Source organism: Salmo trutta, chromosome 13 (genome assembly GCF_901001165.1).
Source record: "Salmo trutta chromosome 13, fSalTru1.1, whole genome shotgun sequence".
In the NCBI taxonomy this organism is placed as follows: Eukaryota; Metazoa; Chordata; class Actinopteri; order Salmoniformes; family Salmonidae; genus Salmo; species Salmo trutta.
Window position 1 is genome coordinate 25,496,608 of NC_042969.1, and position 23,258 is coordinate 25,519,865.

Here is a 23,258-nt window from a genome sequence, read left to right on the forward strand (position 1 = left end):
AGCATCAATTACATTGGTACCATACACAAAGTACAACAGGAAAAAAACTGTACTGTAAAGGCCATGTACTGTAAATAAAATACTATTCAAACTATATTGTCCTTGTGAGAATATGTCACCCTATACATACCATCATTGTCCATAACGTTAAGTTACTGGAAGAATAATTGTCCTTTTTGGCTGCAGGGTGGAGGCACGTTTCTAATCAAGATATGAGTTCACTAGTTGGTCCTTTGTCACGTTAGCATGGCTAGCGCAGAGGCAGAGTATGGGCCTACAATGGCTAGTTTGTCGTATGTTGCCTGTCCTCCTGTGGATGTCGGTGCGCGACGATGTATTCTTTGGCCCTGATTGGGTCTAAGAATGTCTTCTGCTCACCGGAGGAATAGTGATCTTCAGTACAGCTGGGTAAAGAATGCCGAACTTGGTGCACAGACAGCAGTGTAGGAGCCCCCTCACCTCGTTGAAGGCTGACCTCTTCTTCATGACTGCCGCCGTGTAGTCCTGGTAAATGTGAATAATCTGGCCGTCGTAGGTGATGGGAGCCACTCGGAAGACATCCTCCTTCTGAAGGTAGTGGAATTTAACTACGCTGGGTCTGGGCAGCTCCCCATTCTTCAGTGCAGACTCTAGGCTTCTGTGCGCACGGTCAAGAGTGGGGCGTAATCAAGGTCGGGAATTTCCTATTGCAATTTAGCTAGGCCGCAATCCGCCTACGGTCTCAAGTTCCTCTCTCACGCCAAAAATGCGACCGTTCCCCAGGCGCTGTCTATTCTCGAGGTCTTCGACCTTGGAAGTTAGTTTGGCGACATCTGATGAAAGCCGGGTGACTTGCTCTTCCAGTGTCACCACTTTGTCGGAGTAAGTATTTGCACTGCCTTCCAAGCTATTCAGACGAGTGTCACGTTTCGCCAAGTCGTCTTTAACGGAGTCGATCTTTGTGTTGACCTCGGTGGCGAGAATGGCTATTTGTGCGGATAGGTCAGTGGATAGTGACTCCACCTTAGCCAGCACAGTCTGTTCAACTTAATGATCGCCGCCATTACCTTGGCTAGGTCTGGGTCCCCCTCCATCCCTAGAGTCAGTGTCCGGTGTGCCCGAGGCTTTAGTAGAGGCCTGCTCTTTTGTGACTCGTGGCCGTGGTTGTTTCGACATTTCACAATGAAAAGGCCAAAACTTTCAGAAAAAATTGCCAAATTAGTAAATTGGGTTTGATTCCAAATTAAATGTTACAAAATTAACATGGTAGGGGAGATGTTGGTGAAGTATTAATAGTAAATTGTTAGCCCTGGACAGGAGCACCGAGAAAATGCACCTTCACATTTTGCTGCTCACCATTTATTCTTTTTGAGTTCATATTTTTATATAAAATCCATGAAATATAAACAGGTTAACATTTTTAAATGTAATTGTTGTGGGGAAAAACATAAAGTTGGTTTAAGATCTCTAGATCATTTAATTGAGACAAAAAAAATGTTTTTCTGTAAACACCAGGTTGTGTTGATTGCACTTTTAAGACAGCCCCTTTAAGACAGTCCTCCATGCATAATATTCTCCCATTGAAACCAATTTAAAGTCACTTTTTGAAAACGGAACAGAGAAGAAAAAAGGCTGTACCTTGCTCTCTAGCGTCATCTGATTCTAGATATATCACCCTAATCATCCTAGGACCTTCTGTTGAAGAGGTATTTATTAACAAACTCCAAATATCAAACCAATATCCAAACTGAAAACAAATGTACTGTGGTATGTTGGACTAGAACACCAAGTAATGAAGATTGCTTCCTTCCCCCTCCCCTGGTTTATCTGAATCTGCAGATGTGATAAGACTTCATGGAAGCAATGTTTATGCTTCTACACCTGCATTGCTTGCTGTTTGGGGTTTTAGGCTGGGTTTCTGTACAGCACTTTGTGACATCAGCTGATGTAAGAAGGGCTTTATAAATACTTTTGATTTGATGGAAGCAGGGATGGACGATATAGAATTTTCTGTCAATAAATCAGAACGAAATGTACTGTCAGCAAATATGCAACAGAATGAGTTGGACCTCCCAACGATTGCTTAAGGCAGCCAGTCAAGTCTCTTCACAGCTGCTTTGAAGAGACTACAGACAGTCTAGCTCAGAGTTTCTCAACCTCTGGTCCGTGGACCAGCACTGGTTCCTGGTATGATGTTGGGATTGTCCAGCAAGGCCAGATTCTTATAGTGGTACTGATGCCCCCAATGGCACGTGCTAATTATTAGAGAGCTAAGGTAATGATTAAACTAACAGGCTGCCTCTGATATCTCAAGTGGTAAAAATAACTGCCAATTGTCCACGGTGTCACCCAAAGTTACGTCAGTGAGGTAGGTATCAGGAAGAAGCTTCCATAGAAGCATCAGGTTATTATACACTAGAACTTGGTCATTCTTTTATAACTATGCCATATATGTAGCAGTCCAAGTCCAATCACGAACCTCATACAGTACAGGGTGTTTTGATATTGTGCAATTAAGGTTTTCAAGAGTAAAATAAAATGAAAGTTAATGAATTAACATTTAAATAAAAAAATGTATCTTCACACAAGTCTTGGATATGAAGACATTACTGTTGAAAAGTAAAACGATGTGTTTCTGCCCCCTCCCTGGTTAATAAGAATCTGCAGAAGTGATAAGACTTCACGGAAGCAGGGATGGACTATATAGAATTTTCTGTTAATGAATCAGAACGAAATGTACTGTCAGCAAATATGTAACGGAATGAGTTGGACCTCCCGAAGATTGCTTAAGGCAGCCAGTCCGGGTAATTTGCTCTTCCAGTGTCACCACTTTGTCGGAGTAAGTATTTGCACCGCCTTCCAAGCTATTCAGACGGGTGTCATGTTTCGCCAAGTCGTCTTTAACGGAGTCGATCTTTGTGTTGACCTCGGTGGCAAGAATGGCTATTTGTGCGTATAGGTCAGTGGATAGTGACTCCACCTTAGCCAGCACAGTCTGTTCGGACTTAATGATCGCCGCCATTACCTTGCCTGGGTCGGGGGGGAGCAGAGGCAGTGTCCGGTGAGCCCGAGGCTTTAGTAGAGTCCTGCTCTTTTGTGACTCACATATTACCTCAACTAACCGGTGCCCCCGCACATTGACTCTGTAAAGGTACCCACCTGTATATAGTCTCGCTATTGTTATTTTACTGCTGCTCTTTAATTACCTGTTACTTTTATTACTTAGCCCTATTTTTTTTCAACTGCGTTGTTGATTAGGGGCTCGTAAGTAAGCTTTTCACTGTAAGGGCTACACCTGTTGTATGTGACTAATACAATTTGATTGAATATTCACTAGAACCAGGTAATGATTTTATATGACCCTGGGTAGCCTATATAACAACTTCCTCTCAATAGATATGCAGCAGCCTTTGTAGTACTCATCGAACAGTGAATAGATTTGGGATTTACATTTTTTTACAGACCATCTCTATATTTATGGGTTTGATGACAACACAACAGGCAACATTAGGATTTGTGTAGGCTACTGCTTTCATTCACATGTAAGTATTGCACTTTACCCTATATTGTGCTCAATTTTCAACCCTCTGCCTATCAGAAAAATAGCATTATTATGATGTTGAAATGCACTTTTATTAAAGTTGGATTTGATTAGTTGGTCAGGCATATCACAGTAAATGTAGTATATTTTAGGACATTTTCAAACCAAAAGGATTAGGTCTACTGCTGTAGGTGTGCATATTTTAGCGTCTTTCTCATTGTGATTATGGTTGTGGGCTACAGGTGTCTGTTTGTTATAGATAGACGTACACATGGAGAAGCAGACTGTGGACTTTGCCAGGGATGCTTTTCTCACAGGGAGGTCCCAACCCCTGAAGTTCAGAGTTCAACAGTTAAAGTCCCTTCAGAGGCTGATCACAGAAAGACAAGGAGAGATTGCCATAGCGCTCAAGCAGGACCTCAACAGGGTGAGAGTTTGGAAGTCATTGAAAAAAATATTTGATAAATAGACATACACTGAGTGTACAAAATAATAAGAACACCTTCCTAATATTGAGTTGCAAGGTGTCGAAAGCGTTCCACAGGGATGCTGGCCCATGTTGACTCCAATGCTTCCTACAGTTGTGCCAAGTTCGCTCAATGTCCTTTGGGTGGTGGGCCATTCTTGATACACACGGGAAACTGTTGAGTGTGAAAAACCCAGCAGCGTTGCAGTTCTTGACCAAACCGTTGCGCCTGGCACCTACTACCATAACCCGTTCAATTGCACTTAATTATTTTGTTTTGCCCATTCACCCTCTGAATGGCACACATACACAACCCATGTCTCAATTGTCTCAAGGTTTAAAATCCTTCTTTAACCTGTCTCCATTTCCTATACACTGATTGAAGTGAATTTAACAAGTGACATCAATAAGGGATCATAGCTTTCACCTGGTCAGTCTGTCATGGAAAGAGCAGGTATTCTTAATATTTTGTACACTGAAATGTATCAACAAAGGGCATATACATATACACTAAGCTTTTTAGACGTAATAAAGCCTTCGTAAATCGTTATGCATTTATAAGACCTATATAGATGCTTCACAAATCATAAAAGTAACAAAATGAATGTCTGAGTTTTCATAACTTTGAGGGAGAAAAGAGGGAGATGCCCCTTACCATATTAGCAAAGTCCAACCACCGACTTAATTTTAATGACAAATCTAGCATGTTAAGGCACAGAGTGTGTTGATAAGTGAACAATAACGATCCATATAGCCTCGATACAGACAGACATCACTGCCCTGTCGTTTTACAGAGCCAGTATGACACAGCCCTCTCTGAGCTGATTGGTCTGGAGAATGAGATCAGCCTGGCGGTGGGGAAGCTGTCTCAGTGGGCTGCCCCTCGCCATGTGGAGAAGAACATCATGACCTTAACAGACCAGGTGTACATCCTGCCTGAACCCCTGGGAGTGGTGCTCATCATCGGGGCATGGAACTACCCCTGGGCCCTCACTCTGCAGCCCCTGATCGGGGCCATTGCAGCTGGTATATACCCCAGGCCCTAGTTGAATTAAATTCCTTCAAATGTTCCCACTACAAGCGGAGCAGAGGGTTTACTACAAAGCAGGATCAATGAGTTAGCCACCTAACGTTGATAAACAACCAGTAATAACCACTTATTTGCTGGCTCATTAATGAAGTTAAACTTAGAGATGTTTTTGGTTGTTGAGTCAACTAGACCATGTCCAATTCAAGCTTATCTTTAAAAATACAAGGTTATATACCAATATTTAGTCAAGTTACCTGGCTAACTCATTGATCCTGTAATGGATGCATATTTGTTTTCTAACTTTCTCTCAGCAACCCTCTCACACGCTGTTCATGCTTCCTCTACAGGGAATGCAGCAGTGGTGAAACCCTCTGAGTTGAGTGAGCACTCAGCCAGTCTCCTCAAAGCACTGCTCCCTCAATATCTGGACAAGGTCTTACATTTTGCTAACCTTGTATCAGTAATAACAAAAATTCTAAATTTGTGGTTTTGGGGTAAACTATCACTTTAATGTTGGGTTATTTTCCCTGTCAGGAGTTATATCCTGTGGTGACAGGTGGAGTTCCAGAGACCCAGGAGTTGCTGAGGCAGCGATTCGACCACATCTTCTACACTGGGAACAGCACAGTGGGGAAAGTGGTGATGGAGGCCGCGGCCAAACACCTGACCCCTGTCACCCTGGAGCTAGGGGGCAAGAGCCCCTGTTACATTGACAAGGACTGTGACCTCATCGTGGCCTGCCGGTAACAGCTATTTGCTAGTTCGCACCGTTGCTCAGCAACCCATTTTATCCATAGTCACATGGCTCATATAGACATGTCTTGCTACGTCATTTGTTTGTTTTTATAGCCGAATCACATGGGGAAAGTTTTTCAACGTTGGGCAGACGTGCATCGCCCCTGACTACATCCTGTGTGAGCCCAGCATTCAGAACAAATTGGTGGAGGGCATCCGGAATACACTACAGGTCTGTTCCAGATCTGTCTTCACCCAGCAGAGTAGTCTTTTACCATGGACAATATATCAGGGTTCTATATCTGTCTATTACACTGTGTGTATGGTTTTAGACAGCATCTAATCCTCGTTTTAGACAGCATCTAATCCTCGTTTTAGACAGCATCTAATCCTCGTTTTAGACAGCATCTAATCCTCGTTTTAGACAGCATCTAATCCTTGTTTTAGACAGCATTTAATCCTTGTCTTTTGACAATTCCAGGAGTTCTACGGCCCGGACCCCAAATCTTCCCCAGACTACGGTCGCATCATCAACCTGCGCCACTTTAGTCGAGTGATGGGTCTGCTGGAGGGGTGCAGTGTGGCACTAGGGGGAGAGAGCGACCCATCACAGTGTTATATTGGTAGGGAGAATCCTTATGGGGGAGATGGTTGGCTGGACTCATGCCAAGCTTCTTTATTTATGCAATGGGTAAACAAATCCATATTGAATCAATTCTGGGATGAACTTTTGTCAGTGCTGTGATGTGCCGATGTAACTGACTGTACCGTCCCTGTGACCTTCCTGTGTGTCTGTCAATAACCTTTCCCCCATCTGCTCCTCCAGCTCCCACAGTGGTAACGGACGTGTCTCCTCACACCAGACTTATGCAGGAGGAGATCTTCGGACCTCTGTTGCCGATAGTGACTGTTGGTGATGTGGGTGATGCAATTCGCTTCATCAATGGGAAAGAGAAGCCCTTAGCGCTGTATGTTTTTTCCTCTGACAAGAAGGTAAGCTACTACCGTTGAAACAATAGGACTCCATATTAGGAGAGTGTGGAGGATCACACAGACTATATTATTCTTGTTTCTATTTTTGCCAATGAGGTGATAAAGCGAATGATTGCTGAGACCAGCAGCGGCGGGGTGGTAGTCAATGATGTCATAATGCACTACGTGCTCAACTCCCTTCCTTTTGGCGGCGTAGGTAAGACCGATAACCAACTCAAGTATTTTAATAGTTTTGGCCAGCACATTGGTGAATTTTCCTAGTCTAATATCCTATCTTATAATGACCTCACTTGCTGCTCTCTGAACTCTGACCCCCTACAGGTCAAAGTGGAATGGGCAGGTACCACGGGAAACACACCTTCGACCAGCTCAGCCACCACCGTGCGTGCCTGATCAAGTCCTTGGGCATGGAATGCATTAACATGGCCAGGTACCCACCCCAGGACCGCTCACGGGCACGCAGGGCCAGACAAGCCATGAGGAGCTCCCTGTGTGACCAATCCAAATCCACCTTCGTGTGGGCAGTCTTGGCCACCATCTTAGCCTGTTGTCTCCTTGTCGCCCTGATTGTAATTCTAGTCATGGGTGCCAGGTAGTCCCAGTTCTCACTACTTCAGCTTATCAACTGTAAATGGGTTTTTTTGCATCAAATGCACTTCTTGAAGTTGCTATATTGTAATGTATCATCATCATCAATGTATTATGTCGATAATTCTGTAATCTTACTATGAGAGGGTGTACTATCTATAGATCAACCATGATCATCTATTGTATGACCTGATGTTTCCTTTTCTGAGGTTAAAAAATTAACAAAACAAACCCCTCAGGAGCCAGAGATGAAAAACAAATCTTTACTTTCCATTACTTCATCAGCACGGATTTACAAAAATATGTTCAAGTATATGCACATGCCATGGATACACACAATATTTGAAATTTTGTTTTGAAAAGAAACAAAAAACCTTTTCAGTAACGTTATTGCTTTGTACCTTTTGTAGCTAATGATAACATAAAGAACTTCATCAATACTAGTCTATTGACATGGCTTTGATTTGTTCAGATGAAGTCCTAGGAAATGTAACATCCAAATGTTCCTAGTAACTTCATAACCTAGTAAACTAACCATCCATCATTTTGCTGTCTGGCCCTAGCGCATTGACACATTTATTCATTCAAAGAGCAAAAAGGCTTCCAGATGAGCAGCCGTGTAGGACAGCCTTTAGGCCAAAAGGCTGTTCATTTCCAGTGTCTGGTCTGGAGGAGGAATGAGTTTCTAGATAGAATACCTGAGGGTTAGGGCTCTGACCTTGTCAGGCACTGCAGCCCAGGGAGCTTCCAGCGGTTTCCATTGTGTATGCGCAGGTCCAGCCACTCTTGCTGTGCCACGGCCAGGTAGGACTCCTGCGGGGTGGAGGCCAGCAGATCAGGGCTCATAGAGCCCTCTGCCTGGGCCAGGGCCTGTTGACACGCAGACTGGAGGTCCATGCTTTCAAAGTTATTCAGACTGCTAGACGATTGGTCCACCATATTGGCACTACTTGGACCTGACAGGTAGGAATCACATGATTGTCAACAGGAGAAACAGGCCAAATACAATGCTGTAAAGTGTTGTGGTACATCTGACTTGCCTGTGTGGCTTACTTTTATAATTCCACTATGGTGGGATTCAACTAAACATCATGTTATCAATGATGAAGGCACCCCCCCTGGTGGACACTTACAGCAGCGTCTGAAGGGCTCCCAGCCCCGCGAAGGCATGTAGGGCTTGGCCATGGGCTGCTGCAGCAGGCACACGATGGCATTGTCCACCTGGTGGAAGACCCGGAGGGAGAGCAGCCTCTGGTGGATCTCCTCTGACAGGCTGTATTCCTCCGAGCGTATCAGGTTCCGGATGAGGTCAAAGTCTTGCTTCAGCTGTAGAGCCCCCTGGATACTGCAGAGAGAGACAGAGAGAGAGACAGGAGAGAGAGGACAGAGAGAGAGAGAGACAGAGAGAGAGAGACAGAGAGAGAGAGACAGAGAGAGAGAGACAGAGAGAGAGAGACAGAGAGAGACAGAGACAGAGAGAGAGAGAGAGACAGAGACAGAGAGAGACAGAGACAGAGAGAGAGAGAGAGAGACAGAGAGAGAGAGACAGAGACAGAGACAGAGAGAGACAGAGACAGAGAGAGACAGAGACAGAGAGAGAGACAGAGACAGAGAGAGAGACAGAGACAGAGAGAGAGACAGAGAGAGAGAGACAGAGAGAGAGACAGAGAGAAGAGAGAGACAGAGAGAGACAGAGAGAAGACAGAGAGAGACAGAGAGAGACAGAGAGAGACAGAGAGAGACAGAGAGAGACAGAGAGAGACAGAGAGAGACAGAGAGAGAGGAACAGAACGGTTGGTGAGTGGGTGTGTCTATCACTCCCCTTACTAGTGCCATGTTAGGAGAACAGTAATGATAATCAGTATAGTCACAGAAATAGAATCACTAGTATGGGCTTCCCAAGTCAGAGATTCTATGCCCATTCTAGTAATTGTATTTCTATGGTATTCAGCACGGTTGTATTTGCTAATCTAAAATCAGAGAATACTGTACACATACCTGAACTTGATCTTCTGCTTGAGGATGTGCTCCATCCAGGCCTCCATGAAGGCCGTCATGGCCTCTGTCAGGGCGGGGATCCAAGCCTCCTCAGGCAGGGGCTGCACCCCCTCCAGTACCTGTCCTATTACACTCTGAGCTGCAGTAGCAGCGTAATCACTAGGGCTGCTGGGGAACTCTGCAGATACAATAAGATGAAGGAAAAAACAAGTATCAATTACATTGGTACCATACACAAAGTACAACAGAACAAAAACTCAAATAGTGGACATGTTTCTCATGTTTAGAATATAGGATATTTCAGTTCCATCAGTCTGTAATTTACCTGTTTTATAGTTCACTCTCCAGTGCTTTGCTGAGGGCATGGTCTGCAAAAAGATCTCCTCAGACATCCTCTTACAGTCCATGGAGAAGATTCTGAGCACCAGTTCAGAGAATACCTTCAACAATGCAGACATAATAGAACTGAGTTTATTTGAGTAATAAACTCTAAACGCTATAAGAGAAGACAAGTGGAACATTGGTCTAGAAATTGACAGGAGATCAACCATTATGTTGTCCCTCACCTGTAGATCTGTGACTCCCTGAGTAAGCTGTGCAGCCAGCAGCTTGAGGAGATAATGATTTTCATTCACACTCAGGGCCTCCACATGCTGCAGTAGCCTCACCACTGATGCTCTCAGCACCTTAAAGCACACAACACACTTATGTAGGTGCATCCCTCAATGTCAACATAGGATTTCTCACTAAAGACAAGACACCTGAAGCAAGGCCAACATACATTCAATAGGGAAATAGAAGACGTGTGTCCCAAATGTCACCCTATTCCCTATATAGTGCACTGCTTTAGACCAGAGCTCTAGTTCAAAGTAGTGCACTATATAGGAAGCCATTTGGGAAGCATGTCAGAGTGAATCCTCACCTTGAGGTCTCCTAGGGTGACGAGCAGGAACTTGTTGAGGGACCAGGAGGAAAGGAACTGGTAGGCCTTTCTCATGACCCAGAAGGTAGAGGATCGGACGGATGCCACCGCTCTGCTCAGCGATCCTATGTGAAGGGACCTCATAGTCCGAGCATTACTGTCACCTGATGAATTATGAAAAGCAAGATGACTACCGTGTGGCCTGGTAGAATGTTTAAGAGGTAGAGAAGGAGAATGACCTAGGGATATTTGGAGGTGATTTCCAGATTAATAAGCATTTAAATCATATGGATATAGGGGTTACCTTGGACCAGGTGGGCTGATATAGGGGTTACCTTGGACCAGGTGGGCTGATATAGGGGTTACCTTGGACCAGGTGGGCTGAAGTTTGAAGACACTGCAGCACTGTGAGGAGTGGAGGGGACAGCTGCAGGAGTCTCTCCATTGTACATGTCATCACCATGCAGTTCTCACGCTCAACTCCTGGAAGACATTTATCTTTCAGTCCTGAGCCCAGTGATGCACACATCACTGCAAGAGAGAAAAAAACCACACACACAAAGATTAGAGGCAATACCTTAACAGAAACCAAAAACATTGTGTTGTTATATTACTATAACTACATGATGCAGATGGGTGTCAAATTACACTGGATTAAGGATGTTTTAAACACAGAAACTGACCCTCATCCCAGTGCCTAAAAGCAGTGTTGGACAGGAGCTGTAAGCTGAAGTCATCAACCACTCCTCTACACTCCTCAGGGACGAGCTCTGCAAGGCATTCAACTATTATCTATTGAAAGTGTGACAGTCACACATCAACTGATTAAAAACAGGCAGCATTTGTTACCTCCTCTACAGCCATGGTTGAGCCACATCACAAGCTGGAAAACCATCTGGTCGTTCCACTGGTTAACACTGCCCAAAGGGTCTCTCTTTGGTGGCTGGTGGAAGCGCTGGATGACGGCTTTGCCAAACTCCCTCCACAGCATTGTCCTGTAATGACCAAAGAGCTCCACACAGGCCCCAGACTGGACTGACTTGGGTCTCTTTATCTCTTGCCTGGCCTCATCTGTGGGTGAGGACTCTCCCTCACAGCACCTGGGAGAATGTTCTGGGTTGTTGGTCCACTCCGGCCTGGGTCTGTTGGGGATGTGTGGAGCCAGCAGGTCTGTGGAGGACACCAGGGCCTGGAAGAGAATCTCTAGAGACTTTCGGTCCTGACGGATGAAGGCTGTAAAGGGGAGATCAGAGGACAAGGGACAGGGCTTTCCCAACCTGGATTCATCTGAAGAGGGCCCAGGGAGGTTATCCAGTGTGAGCCCATCAGGACTGGGCTCTGATGGGTGTAGAGGGGAAAGCAGTGGGAATAACAGTTCTAATTTCTCCCACGTAGGGGCTGGGGCTCCAGTGTGCAGGGCCTGGGAGTGGAGGAAGCTCTGTTGGGAAGCCCATTGGTACAGCTGCTCTGCCGCGATCTGCCCCCTGTGCTCTGCCAGTATCCTCATCAGTTCAACCACTGGGAACGGTGCAGGAAGGCTACCCCTCCGGGTGGGCTGCCTACTAGACAGCCCACGCCAGTCAGACAGCTGTAGGGTCTGAGTCCTCCACCGCGAGCCTCTATGCTGGACTCTCTGCTCGTCCAGTACCTGGTTAAAGACCTCTGCCCCAGCCAGCAGGTCCTCTAAGGCGTCTCTGGGCACCCTGGCCAGCTGAGCTGAGGCCACAGCGGAGAGGGCTGTATAGATACAACGTTCCATCAGAACCAGGGCCTGCAGTCCCAGCACTCTCAGTGTCTGCCGCATGACAGCAAGGGTCTCTGTCCTCTGGAACAGAACAGTTCTCAGCCAGACGTCAGACTGGGCTTTGGCACATAGAGCATCCCAATGGCTCACGTGGATACGTAGTTCCTGGCACAGGCCTCCCATCCCAAAGCTCCAGGCAGAGTTTGGTCGCTCCAGGACTCGACTCCTGTCCATCAACAAACCTAGCTCCTGCTCCAGCAGGCTCGTCAGTTTGTCAACGTACACAGTGGTGATTCTGGTGCGCCGGGCATACTCATGGAGGAAAAGGAGCTGAGCCCGCTGTTCCAGTAGGTACTGCAGCTGCCCATAGTGCTGGCTGAGGGTAGCGGCTGGAGGGTGGTGGTAGAAACTGCCCTCTGTAGCGAGGCACCTGATGCAACTCTGCAGCTGGCCTGTCCGTGGCCCCCGCAACACTTGGCACTGTGGACTGAGACCCAGCATGCCCTGGTCTAGCCGCTGAAGCCTGCTAGACGATTGAGAGGTGAGGTTCTGGCACGCTACAAAGTTATCCCGGTTCTCAAATTCCCACATATCATCACTTTTCTGCCTCAGTAGCCACCTCAGGCTGGGGTTGAAGCGAGTCCTCAGCAGGGCCTCCGCCTTCTGCAGAGACTTGGTGAAGGGGCAACTCTGGGACCAAGAAGCTGAAGATGACAGGAGTATAGTGCTACTGTAATGCCACACAAACAGCATGGTCCTCTTAACAATTTGTTTCTAATTACATAGCTCAGGTGTTAACCATCAAAACAGTAACAAAGAAGGCGTTGCCCATACCATCAAGCTTGTCCTTTGAAAGAAAGTCATCATCTGACAAAGCATTTAATCTCTTCTGAAATAAGATAGTTCAGAGAATGGTCAATAATAAAATCATAACTTGCTTTTTTATTTTTTACATTGACTTACCACAAAATATTTCATTGAGAATGTTAGTCACTTACCTGTTCATCTTCAGAAGAAAATGGTTCTTCTGGGTTCTCATTCACAGGGGATGTCTCGGTTTTATCTGGATGGAGACAAAGAGTAGTATCAAACCACGCAACAGTGTTTCTATTCTGAAACAGAACACGAAGTAACAATAAACTACTTATTCACAATGTCAGTGTAGACGTTAGGGAACAGAGAAGGTTACCTCCTGCCTTGTCCAAACCTCCCTGCCCCTCTACTTCCAGAGCAGTCCCATTCTGGGTCTCCTGGTGGGTACATAAAATCTGAGCCATATCAAACAGGACGCAGCATTCAGAGGTCTTCCCCAAAATGGCTCACATTGCTGTTGGAAACAAAGTTATTAACTGCCCTTATAGTCAGAATAAATGAACACATTTCCAGGAAACAGCACTTTAACGTTACTCAAGGTAACATGATCACCCTCTTTAGATTTCGTATTCAGGTCACGTCTAGCTCTTAAACTTTAGGGATGAGGTCAAGCTCGCCTGCTGATGTTTTCTGATAGTATTCCTTGAAAAGCTGTCGCCACCAAATACTCCATATGTGCGGTCGCTGATAGTGGACTATCGTATAGCAAAGCAAAAATAGCCACCGTTCACATAACTAGTACAGGTGTCTATTTGAAAACGATTTCAGTTGCTTGTCATTGCCAAACTCTAGTGAGATTCATAGCAACTCTATCCCAGTGACACACACCCTAACATGGTAGCTGACGCGTTGGCCATCTGAAAAGTATAGGCGACTTACTGCCATAATAAAACGGCAATAACACAATACCTGTGAAATCAGTATCCGACGTAAAGGCCCAGTAAGAGAACCCCATTTAGCTGGCTCGTAAATCTGCTTCCTCTTCTTGACACTTAGCGTCGGTAAGTTAATGTATCAACATTACTTTTTACTCCAAGTTGCTTGCCACGACTCGAGCTAGCAAGCTAGCTAATATTTTCTAGTTAACAAGCGATGGCAAAATTGAGGAAATTAGCATCCATTGTTGCTAGCTACCGTTAAAGGTAATACAACAAACATCACATTTGTACTTGAATACTTCCGTGTTTCACATCAACACTTGCTGTGAGGATTACAGCAGCCAACGGTTAGTAATTTAGCCAATCCTATTTTGAGTTTTAATCCTAGTGCTCACGAAAGTAGCGGGCTTGGTCCACGAATAGCATTGCTAGCTCAAAGCTAGGTAACCGTCATGAGATACAAACAGCCAATGAAAAGAGAGCGTCCCTTGTTGTTATGGCTAATACGGGGCGGAGCTATGGCGCTCATCCATGCTTCCGACCTACACAATTTATCAATCAGCTACCGATTATAAACGAAATGTTCTCTTAAGTAATAAGCATTAATGTACTATGAAAAAGATATACATTTCTCAGCTACAGCCAGGCAGAACGCCGAGAATGCATATACAGAAAACTGATCATAGACTAAAATAACCTTGAAGCATAACTTCTCATTTGTTTAATTTTTAAAAACTGCCTATAAAAATCCCAATGTCAACATAACCCTTCAAAATACAGTACAACATTGTATTTCAAAACAGTTTACACAGGCAGCCCAATTTTGATATTTTTTTCTAATTGGTCATTTTACCAACCACAGACCTTTTTCAGAGCTGATCTGATAGAGAAGAAAAAAAGATCTGATTTGGGCTGCCTGTCTAAACGCAGTCAAATTTACACACTCCCAACTGCTCACAATAAATTTGTTTTCTTAACATATAAAGGCATTAACAATTTTGAAATGCAAGCATTCACAGCACAACGTAAGAAAATTGTAACTATATACAATTCAGGTCACTGACTTGAACTTAATCTATCATGAATTTATCCTGGAATTTTAATTAAGCATTCAATCATTTTTTTCCCTTCTGGGGTGATAACCATGGATTGTCTTTCAATACACAACAGTTAGGCCATGTCAAGATCAACTGATGCATCTATTTTCATCATCTTGCTGGGAGTTCCTTGGCAAGATTCCTACAACATAAAAAAAAAAAAATCAAGATTAGTTTTATACTGACAAAATGCAGCACAAAGTCACTCCAATTGTGTTTGGTAAGAGTCCAACAGAGCTTCACAAAATTGCTTTTGAACATGGACCAATAGTTGTCTTCAAACATGCCAAGACTGGTTAAAGAACAAACCGGTTGAGACGAAGAGGCCTTGCTGACTTTAAGAGGCTGTGCGCTTGAGTCTGAATCCAGCTCAGGGAAGTCCAGCTCAATATCCATGACATCGTCCAAGTCAACCTCCTCTCTAAATGATACATGAAACAAACTTGGTTTGAGTAAGCCACCAGGATATACCCAGAGACTAGCTAGATAAAAAAAATTCCGACAGGATGGCTTTAACACATTTCCAAAATCCAATTTCAGGAGAACAACTTGTGCTTACAATTGAAGGACGATAGCAAAGGGAGTATAAAGTTCAATATATAAAGTTCAAGTTCAATATATTTTTTTACTCAATTGTTTTAAATGCCAGGATATTTGAGGGGCTTACATCGCCTGCAGCTCACTGCCTTCCAGGGCTGGGGGATCCCACGCGTGAATCTTCACCTTCCACAGCTTAATCTGCTGGTCCCATGAGCGCCGGCTGTACTTCTTAAACTTGTTTGGAGTCTTAGGATGAACTCCCGGCTGCCTCAAGTGCCTGGCAAAACAATGGAAACAAATGGGGTAATATTAGCTTTGATTTATTAGGGTGGTAGCTGAATGAAAACCAAAACTATTGTACTCACTTGGGTACTTCCTTGATATATCTGTCGTAGGCGAGTGTGTTCTTCCCGTAGGTGATCTGTTTCTGCCTCCTCATCAGGACTTCCTCGTCCTCCTCCATGACCTCACCAGGGACAGGAGAGTCTCTGGACTCTGAGCTGAAGAGACAGGAAACAGCTTAATGAATGAAATGCAATGAATGGATGTAGTCTGAGTGCCAGTCTGTCTGTGCTATCATGCCAACTCCTTGTCATGCACATTGTTTGTTTGGCTTGACAATGAGCGAGCAATGGAGTTGGCAAGACCACAAAAATCTGGGACCAGGCTCTCATGCAAAACACAGTATGAGACATCAATTTTGAAATATACCTTCCAGAAGAGTTCTTTCGTTCCCTTGGACCAAAATCTGATGTTAGTATCCTCCGCCTGTAACTAAAAGAAACAATAGCATATGCAATTGAAAGCTTTTACAAGCACATTTAACTAAAAGGGGAAACTGCAGTGACTGCTGACCGTTGCATATCACGACGGACACTTGAGCGCCTTTCGTCAGTCTCCACTTCACTCCCCCAATCCGCGCATCTGGGAACTGGACCTTCACTTTCAGGAGTGGTAAAACTGAAAGAGGAATGAAATGTACAGTTATTATGAGCCTCCTCTCCAGAAGATGTCTCAAAACACCTTAAATTGGAGATGGCTGATGGTGTGAAAAAGACATTAAACACCACCTATTTTAATACATTTTCATTGCTTGTTTTTACCAGCATTATTCAGGGTGACATACATGTGGTATATCTGCATTTAGCAACCATCTGCCAACCTAGCCATTGTTCTCAAACGCTTCCCTCATTTACAGCTCAATTACATGCGTCACAGGAAGGTCTACTTCATTTATGGCTGTCAAGGTCTGCATCCTAAATGGCGTGTCCCTATAAAGAAACCATAGGGCTCTGGTCAAAAGTAGTGCACTATGTAGGGAATTGGGTGCCATTTGGGACGCATAAAAGGGCTCAACAGAAAAATCTACCTAACAGGTCTGTGGTTAGCGTTAATCTTCAGATCACTGGTGCCGGTCGAGTCCAAGTCCCCATTTGATCTCATACTGCCATCAGCTCCCCGTTTCCTGCAGTTGGACCACCTTGAAGGGCCCCTATTCCTAGAAACAATGATATATGGATCAACAAGACTGAAAGATCATACCATTGTCAAGAACATAATTTTCCCGAAGAACTTAACACTAACAGTATTAAAAATGCCTTGTTCCCTTTGTTTTAGTTGATTATTGTCAATCACTACAGACTCAGTGGAGACACTAGTAGGTACACTAGTTGACTATTTATGAGATATTTCAAGCACAGTACAATAGCTGCTTCGGCGCCATACAATGCATGAGCGCGAAATATTATGCTAGCCAACCAACGTTAATATAGTTAGCAAGCTAACGTTAGTAGCTAGTTAGCTATTGCGTTCAAACCAGTTACATTAGCTAGCTACATTTTGAGGGAAATTAGTTATAAAGTTGGCTGGCTAGCTAACGTTAGTTGGATAAACAAATGGTTTGCACTTTCTATTTAGCTACTGTAACTAGTTAAGGCAAGTTAGCAAGCTAACGTTAGCTGATTAGCTATCCAGCAGTAAACTTAGCTAGCTAACATCTAATGAAAATAAAGCAAACACTGCGTTACTGTACGTAGCAAAACTAGTCAAACATGCATAAGCCAGCAACGCAATAAATGCTCATACTTAACACGATAGGAAACATACGCTTTTCCAGCTAATGTATCTAGAAACAGTTAGCCAGCTAGCTAACCAGAGCAGCAACAATTCCTGATTTCGCGGGAGAAGACTGGCGCGAGAGAAAGCGAACTAGCAAAATATATTTTTAAATATATTTTTAAATTACACTTACAAACTCATGACAACTCACCTATTTTCATCTCCGTTATATTCAGCATCGGTGCGTCTGGATTTGTGGCGAAAAGACATTTTCTTCTATACTTACAGAGGAACGAAAGGCTTGTAGCTACTTCCTTTAAGCAGAGATCTTTTGATTTTGATGTAAACGCGCCAAAGCTAAGGAATGGCGCTTCATTGACGTCAGTCAACAATTGGAGAATTCATTTCGCATGGCCCGGTGCCCATGGAGTGTAGAGATATCGCTTAAGGACCAATGGAATGGTCTAATTTCGCAACCTCTGCAGTTCCGGGGCACCGTGCCATGTGCAAACGAACATGCCCGTTATTCACGTTATTCTGTCACCTGACAGAAGGGGAGGGATTTGTCGCGCTTGTTTACAAAACCACAGATAGAACAAAGCTAGGAGATAGAACAGTGAGTGGTTTAGTTATAAATATAGCCATATATTTAGGGAGCTAGGCAAACTTTTAGAATTTCGAATATTGTTCTAATTTATACATTCTGTTACATAGCATTGTTTAAATATTCCCCATGTAATGGTAATGGGGAGCTAACATGGCTGCCATAGAATGTTGTAGTGTCATGTAACTGCGTCATAATGCTCATTCTAGACATTCAGTTTTATAGAAAAATGTTTTCTTCCCCATGTACTGTTAATGTGGAGCTAACGCCACGCCCATGTGCTATTCGGAACTAGGAAACTGCGAAATGTCCAACTTTTTAACGGGTAGTAGTTATACACGTGCTGCGTTCAACAAATCAGCAAGTCGGAAATGTCGCAGCATAACATAGAATGTTGAAGTGTCGTTAATACGTCATAATGCAGAAACCGCATTGGCCCAACTGTCTATTGGTGCATTCATGACAACTGGGACCTCTGAAAAAACGGGGTCAAATCATGTCAGTGATCTTCTGGTCAGAAAGTTAGAGGTCTACAGAAATGCCAGAGTTTTCGACATGAAACTCCCACTTAATTGGTAATTAGATACTTATGCATACATTTCAGAGTTTTCTAGATCCGAGTACTACGTGAATGCTGAATCGTCTTTGCATCTGTGACAGCATGGGCAGCGCCAATGAGTAGTAACATGTATTCTGTACGATTGGCTGATCCCTCCTGATGACCCGATTAGACATGACTCCAGCAGGGTCACCAGGAGAGATCAGCCAATGAAGTTGGATGTCTCGCCCTGTTGACTACATTAAAATGGTGGAAGACCCAATGGCGCTGCCCATGCTGATAACTGCACTTCGTCCGCTAGAGGGCTCTATCATTCTCTATGGTTAAAAATATTTTTCCCAGTATGAGCTCGTTTTTTTTTATCGAGCTCCCAGTTGTCTTGAACACACTGAAGACGGACATTTCCGAGTTCAAAATTGTTTTAAACGCGGCGCTAACACATGTTCTGCTTATAAATTTCGTTGACAAAACCAAATGGTGCCGCGTTCAAATAAAACGGGGAACTCGGAAATCTGTGACTTCCAACTTCAGTGCGTTCAAGACAACTAGAAACTCTCGAAAAAAACGAGCACCAACTGAGAAAATCATTTTGAATGTTCATCCAAGTCGGAAACTCCGGCGTCTTTCTAGTACTCCGACTTTCTGACTTGAATATCACTGACGTCGTGATTTGTCCCCAAGTTCCCAGTGAATGCGCCATTACGGTTGATTGCCACAAAGAGGCACCCAAGACCATCATGGTGGATCACTAGGCCTACTGAACAATGTAGTTCAGTAATTTCGTCATCCATTCTCGGTATTGTTAAAAACATGTTTTGTGGCAATTCTCACACAACAATTCTTAACCTTTTTGTTCCCAGGTCAGGTTAGTTAATTTTCTGTTGACAAATCCTCATCGAAATGTGGTATCACGCAGTGGACATTCAGCAACAAACAAAACAAATAGAGGGTAGCTATATTTTAATAAAGGTAACATAATTATTGTGAAATTAGATATGGCAATTTTATATACCATGTACCACATCAGATTTCCCCATTTCATCAACTGACTACTTCATTTAATATATTTTCATAGCCCTAATTGACAAAGTTCCATAATTGCATAACAGACCGATGAAAGACCGATAACACAAAGGTAAACAAAATGTTTCCATTACAGCACCCTTGAAAAAGAGACAGTAAAACAGAGTAAAGATATGTTGTGCCGTACTGTCCAGATCCGACTAAATTTTGCCCCATTTGACTCTCATCAGTACGATCAACTGGAATATGTTGAAAACCACACAAGGCAACAAGGTAACTCAAGGGGCAGACAAACATTTAGGCATAAGTGACTCAGCGATATGACGTAGGTGCACAAAGTAAACGCCATAGTGGGATGATTTCCACAAACCTACGAGCATTGACTCGCGAGGCTAAACTTCTCAGCTGTTTTGGTCCCGTACCTACCACTCTAACAGTGTGACGCGAACACGTGCACATGCACAGATACTGTGCGAGTCTTGCATCTCGCAATATCTTTGGTGCTGCTCATGGCAATGTCATTTTTCTGAGACTAAATTTAACCTCTACTTAGCAATCTACTCAGCTTCAAAGTTCATGTTGTAGCCATATTGTGCTGGGAAAAATATTTGATCAAATCAAAATCATGAAGAGCAAAGTTGGAACAAAACTACAATATGCTAAGGTTTCCCATAGAGTAATGGCACTAATGATGCAACAGAGACAAGGCACAATTAGAAAAGTAATCACAAGGGCAATTTGATGCACATCGCACCAGGCCACCAGCAGATTCCTATGCATATCTTTAGAATTGACTGAGAAGAAAACAGTATTGAGTGATCAGGGGACAATGCAGACATCCAGGATGCAGAACTTGGCCCTACAAGTGGGGCAAGGCACTCTGTTGCCCAACCAGGTCTCAGGTTTCTGCTGGTCCTGGCGGCTGGCAAACCATTTGCCCATACAGGTGAGACACCACATGGGTCTACAGTAGCACTGCTGGCACTCTCCTTCACCCTCCTCCTGGCATAGCCGTAACAGTTTGGTGTTGGCGGGGACCTGCATGCAACCAATGCAGGACTCCAGCTCCTAAGAACATAGGCAGAGAAATATTGGGCATGATATTTCTAGTTTCTACTACACTGAGCAGAACACATTTTTTCATGACCATTTATCAAGCATGTTGGGAGGAGAATTCATTTAAAGGTAGACTCAGCAAAATTATGTTGTCACGAGCAACACCGGAGATTGAGGTGAGCGCTTTGCGCTCACACAGTCAAAGGGGGATACCAAGTCAGTTGTACAACAATGCCTTCAACTGAAATGTGTCTTCCACATTTAACCCAACCCCTCTGAATCAGAGAGGTGCAGAGGGCTGCCTTAATCGACATCCACGTCTTCGGCACCCAAGGAACAGTGGGTTAACTGCCTTGCTCAGGAGCAGAACAACAGATGTTTACCTTGTCAGCTCGGGGATACGATCAAGCAACCTTTCGGGAACTGGCCCAACGCTCTAGGCTACCACACACAGTATGTGCACAGGTTCACTTCACGCTGTGTCGTTTAGTTTCTGCATCATATCGCTGAGTCTACCTTTAACGTTGAATACATTAAATGGTTCACCCATAGACAATATAACATGGGTGCACCTGTCCGCTTGTCAGCTGGTAGACTTGGTTCATTTCCACCTGGGATTTGAATGTTTCCAAGAAGAGGTCACTCATAGTCTGGTGAATGACCACGTTGGCAGCGTTCCTGATTGGTGCATGCAGCTTCTCTCGCAGTTCTGCATATTCTGTTGAATTGAGCCTACGCAGGTGCATAATTCAGAACAGAGTATTTCACATACATAGTACAACAACAGCATTATGCATCAGAAAAACAATATTTGCATTAAACAGGTGTTACGACGGGAAAGAAATATGGTAGTTCTATTTAAGGTTTTGAAAGGGGTTGGCGTTTACGGTTTACTTCTCAAATGAGCTGACAAGACAACAGCAAGCTTAGCCTATAACTTAACCTATAGCTCGTGTTAGCTACTGTACCTTATGTCAAAGGGCTTGACGCTGGGGTTGATGCTAGCGACCCGGAGTGTCAGGATCTGAACAGGAGTAGCTGAGTCAGGGGAGAGCTGGTGTTGCCTTGAGTCTGTGACTGTCAAGTGAGTGTCTTGCTGCAGAGCAATATGTACATAATAGGTGGTGACCTTCATGATCCAGGTGTCAGTGATGAGAACCCTTGCACCAGGAGCACCCGTTGCAAACTTGTCAATGCGGCGAAATTCTGTGTTGACAGAGGAGGCAACTGCCCCCCAGCCGGACTGGGGCAATGCATGGGCTTTAAGGTTCTTTGATATTGGATGATTTCCCCATTTGTGCCGAGACCAGTAGATGACGAGCACCCAGCTAAAGAGCTGAAGAGCCAGTGACAATGTAAAGAAAGCCCTCCAGCCATCACTTATTAAGTGAACATAGGCCAGATACTTTTCTGGAGCAGCTATGCACATTCCCATGTAGTAACCTGTTGGATACGGAACAGAAAGTTTGCTCTAATGTCAATATAATTGATGTTTGAATGATGTCGCTAGCTACTAGCTAGGCAGACTTATCACAGATAAAATTGAGACGAGCTATACTATAGTAAAAAAACAACAACAATTCAATCAGTTAGTATGAATGATCACTTGACAGGACAGTGATCAATGTGGGTATTGCATGTCATTAGCTATTTTTCACTAGGCCCCTGGCAGCTAGTTAGCTGCTAGCTAAGTGACTTACCAAGTGGCAAAGTTGAATGAACTAGTAAAGTGACGCTCGTTCTCCTCACATGATATTGAATGAAACCAATATCTTCACTTCCGAGCCATCCTGAAAACAGATTTTGCACGGTGAAACCAGCTGATCGAAATTCATTTGGTGTGAATACAAAGCAAAACGCTAATACTATGTAGGCTAAAGAAAACGTTACTTCTGGCCGATCCATGTTACCAATGTATTTATATCTAGTGAAGCTAACAGTCTAGATCATTTTATTAACACATTAGGTAGCTAGAACTGAATAGGAAGAAACCAGACCAAAAAATGACAACATCCTGTGCCACGACTTTCGCTATCCCCTGAATTTTCAAAATAAAAGTCAGGTGCTGCAGTCCAAACAAGTTATTTCTACCCTTTCATTTAGAGGAATCCCCGTCGAAACCGGATGCAGTTTGATTTCCATCTTAAGTGAAGGTCCAATTCACTAACTTTGCCCCCACGGCCCTCGATTTAGCTCAAGGGAGCGAGTGACGAAGTTAGACCACTTGGGGTTGATATGGCCCACAATTCAATGCAAACTGTAGTTGAGCGTCATACTCCGGTGGCCGCGAAGTGGCATTTAATCACCTAGCTAAATAAAGGTTACATTTTTGTTTAAATTGCTTCGGCAAGGGACATTTAAGGTACACTCGGACGTGACGATGTAAAACGTTATTCAAGGGCTGAGGGTTTAGCGCTGACAACCATGAGTTTGGACGGCAGCCTGGGTGTCACAACAAACTTCTTCTGTGCATTTTATGGCACACTACAAACCAAAAAGGTGTACTGGGTTGAAAAAAACAAGGTAAAATAAAACCCAAGTGTGATAGGGAAAACTAACTTAATCAACCCCAAA

At 44.0% G+C, this 23,258-nt stretch overlaps 4 protein-coding genes across 13 annotated transcripts; 1 reads left to right on the forward strand and 3 right to left on the reverse strand.

Annotated features, from left to right (window-relative positions):
- Positions 1 to 844: 844 nt before the first annotated feature.
- LOC115205496 (fatty aldehyde dehydrogenase-like) lies at positions 845 to 7,775 on the forward strand. 9 transcript variants are annotated; one of them, XM_029771536.1, is made up of 11 exons: positions 845 to 861; positions 3,442 to 3,521; positions 3,763 to 3,947; positions 4,781 to 5,012; positions 5,364 to 5,449; positions 5,551 to 5,759; positions 5,866 to 5,983; positions 6,233 to 6,374; positions 6,578 to 6,744; positions 6,841 to 6,940; positions 7,066 to 7,775. In XM_029771536.1, exons 3-11 carry the CDS (start codon positions 3,792 to 3,794, stop codon positions 7,338 to 7,340), a joined length of 1,485 nt encoding a protein of 494 aa, XP_029627396.1. In that variant the 5' UTR covers positions 845 to 861; positions 3,442 to 3,521; positions 3,763 to 3,791; the 3' UTR covers positions 7,341 to 7,775. The 9 variants fall into 9 exon arrangements, with proteins under 9 accessions (XP_029627396.1, XP_029627400.1, XP_029627392.1 ...); XM_029771537.1 differs by lacking the exon at positions 845 to 861 and adding an exon at positions 2,584 to 2,818 and having other exon boundaries at positions 3,780 to 3,947; XM_029771534.1 differs by lacking the exon at positions 845 to 861 and adding an exon at positions 2,585 to 3,130.
- Positions 7,582 to 13,883, reverse strand: LOC115205492 (uncharacterized). The gene is made up of 13 exons (XM_029771512.1): positions 13,779 to 13,883; positions 13,186 to 13,246; positions 12,995 to 13,059; positions 12,831 to 12,885; positions 11,102 to 12,700; positions 10,936 to 11,022; positions 10,619 to 10,783; positions 10,253 to 10,416; positions 9,897 to 10,016; positions 9,656 to 9,770; positions 9,331 to 9,508; positions 8,466 to 8,677; positions 7,582 to 8,288 (listed from the first exon to the last, which is right to left on the reverse strand). The coding sequence occupies exons 5-13, from the start codon at positions 12,585 to 12,587 to the stop codon at positions 8,038 to 8,040; spliced, it is 2,778 nt and encodes a 925-aa protein (XP_029627372.1). The 5' UTR covers positions 12,588 to 12,700; positions 12,831 to 12,885; positions 12,995 to 13,059; positions 13,186 to 13,246; positions 13,779 to 13,883; the 3' UTR covers positions 7,582 to 8,037.
- Positions 13,884 to 14,440: 557 nt separating this feature from the next.
- On the reverse strand, positions 14,441 to 17,941 carry slbp (stem-loop histone mRNA binding protein). Of its 2 annotated transcripts, none has more exons than XM_029771553.1 (9): positions 17,654 to 17,941; positions 16,754 to 16,882; positions 16,240 to 16,344; positions 16,096 to 16,152; positions 15,750 to 15,884; positions 15,512 to 15,661; positions 15,154 to 15,265; positions 14,678 to 14,986; positions 14,441 to 14,563 (listed from the first exon to the last, which is right to left on the reverse strand). In XM_029771553.1, the coding sequence occupies exons 1-8, from the start codon at positions 17,710 to 17,712 to the stop codon at positions 14,918 to 14,920; spliced, it is 816 nt and encodes a 271-aa protein (XP_029627413.1). In that variant the 5' UTR covers positions 17,713 to 17,941; the 3' UTR covers positions 14,441 to 14,563; positions 14,678 to 14,917. The 2 variants fall into 2 exon arrangements, with proteins under 2 accessions (XP_029627413.1, XP_029627412.1); XM_029771552.1 differs by having other exon boundaries at positions 16,096 to 16,158; positions 17,654 to 17,938.
- A 1,607-nt stretch (positions 17,942 to 19,548) lies between these two features.
- tmem129 (transmembrane protein 129, E3 ubiquitin protein ligase) lies at positions 19,549 to 22,717 on the reverse strand. Its single transcript, XM_029771556.1, has 4 exons — positions 22,385 to 22,717; positions 21,653 to 22,127; positions 21,257 to 21,416; positions 19,549 to 20,696 (listed from the first exon to the last, which is right to left on the reverse strand). Exons 1-4 carry the CDS (start codon positions 22,587 to 22,589, stop codon positions 20,448 to 20,450), a joined length of 1,089 nt encoding a protein of 362 aa, XP_029627416.1. The 5' UTR covers positions 22,590 to 22,717; the 3' UTR covers positions 19,549 to 20,447.
- Between the last annotated feature and the right edge of the window lie 541 nt (positions 22,718 to 23,258).

What these genes read in the sequence shown, in the direction of transcription:
- LOC115205492 (XM_029771512.1), bottom strand. Translation starts at nt 12,587, where the DNA reads ATGTGGGAATTTGAGAACCGGGATAACTTTGTAGCGTGCCAGAACCTC. An exon ending in TCACCCTAGGAGACCTCAAG is followed by an intron (nt 10,017 to 10,252) that starts GTGAGGATTCAC and finishes GTGTGCTTTAAG; the next exon opens with GTGCTGAGAGCATCAGTGGT. An exon ending in AGGGAGTCACAGATCTACAG is followed by an intron (nt 9,771 to 9,896) that starts GTGAGGGACAAC and finishes GCATTGTTGAAG; the next exon opens with GTATTCTCTGAACTGGTGCT.
- tmem129 (XM_029771556.1), bottom strand. Translation starts at nt 22,589, where the DNA reads ATGGATCGGCCAGAAGTAACGTTTTCTTTAGCCTACATAGTATTAGCG. An exon ending in TCATTCAACTTTGCCACTTG is followed by an intron (nt 22,128 to 22,384) that starts GTAAGTCACTTA and finishes CGTATCCAACAG; the next exon opens with GTTACTACATGGGAATGTGC. An exon ending in GTCAAGCCCTTTGACATAAG is followed by an intron (nt 21,417 to 21,652) that starts GTACAGTAGCTA and finishes GCACCTGCGTAG; the next exon opens with GCTCAATTCAACAGAATATG.
- LOC115205496 (XM_029771532.1), top strand. Translation starts at nt 2,699, where the DNA reads ATGAATCAGAACGAAATGTACTGTCAGCAAATATGTAACGGAATGAGT. An exon ending in AGTGTCACCACTTTGTCGGA is followed by an intron (nt 2,819 to 3,779) that starts GTAAGTATTTGC and finishes TGTTTGTTATAG; the next exon opens with ATAGACGTACACATGGAGAA. An exon ending in TTTTTTCCTCTGACAAGAAG is followed by an intron (nt 6,745 to 6,840) that starts GTAAGCTACTAC and finishes TTTGCCAATGAG; the next exon opens with GTGATAAAGCGAATGATTGC.
- slbp (XM_029771552.1), bottom strand. Translation starts at nt 17,712, where the DNA reads ATGTCTTTTCGCCACAAATCCAGACGCACCGATGCTGAATATAACGGA. An exon ending in GTCCGTCGTGATATGCAACG is followed by an intron (nt 16,159 to 16,239) that starts GTCAGCAGTCAC and finishes TGTTTCTTTTAG; the next exon opens with TTACAGGCGGAGGATACTAA. An exon ending in TATATCAAGGAAGTACCCAA is followed by an intron (nt 15,662 to 15,749) that starts GTGAGTACAATA and finishes TTGTTTTGCCAG; the next exon opens with GCACTTGAGGCAGCCGGGAG.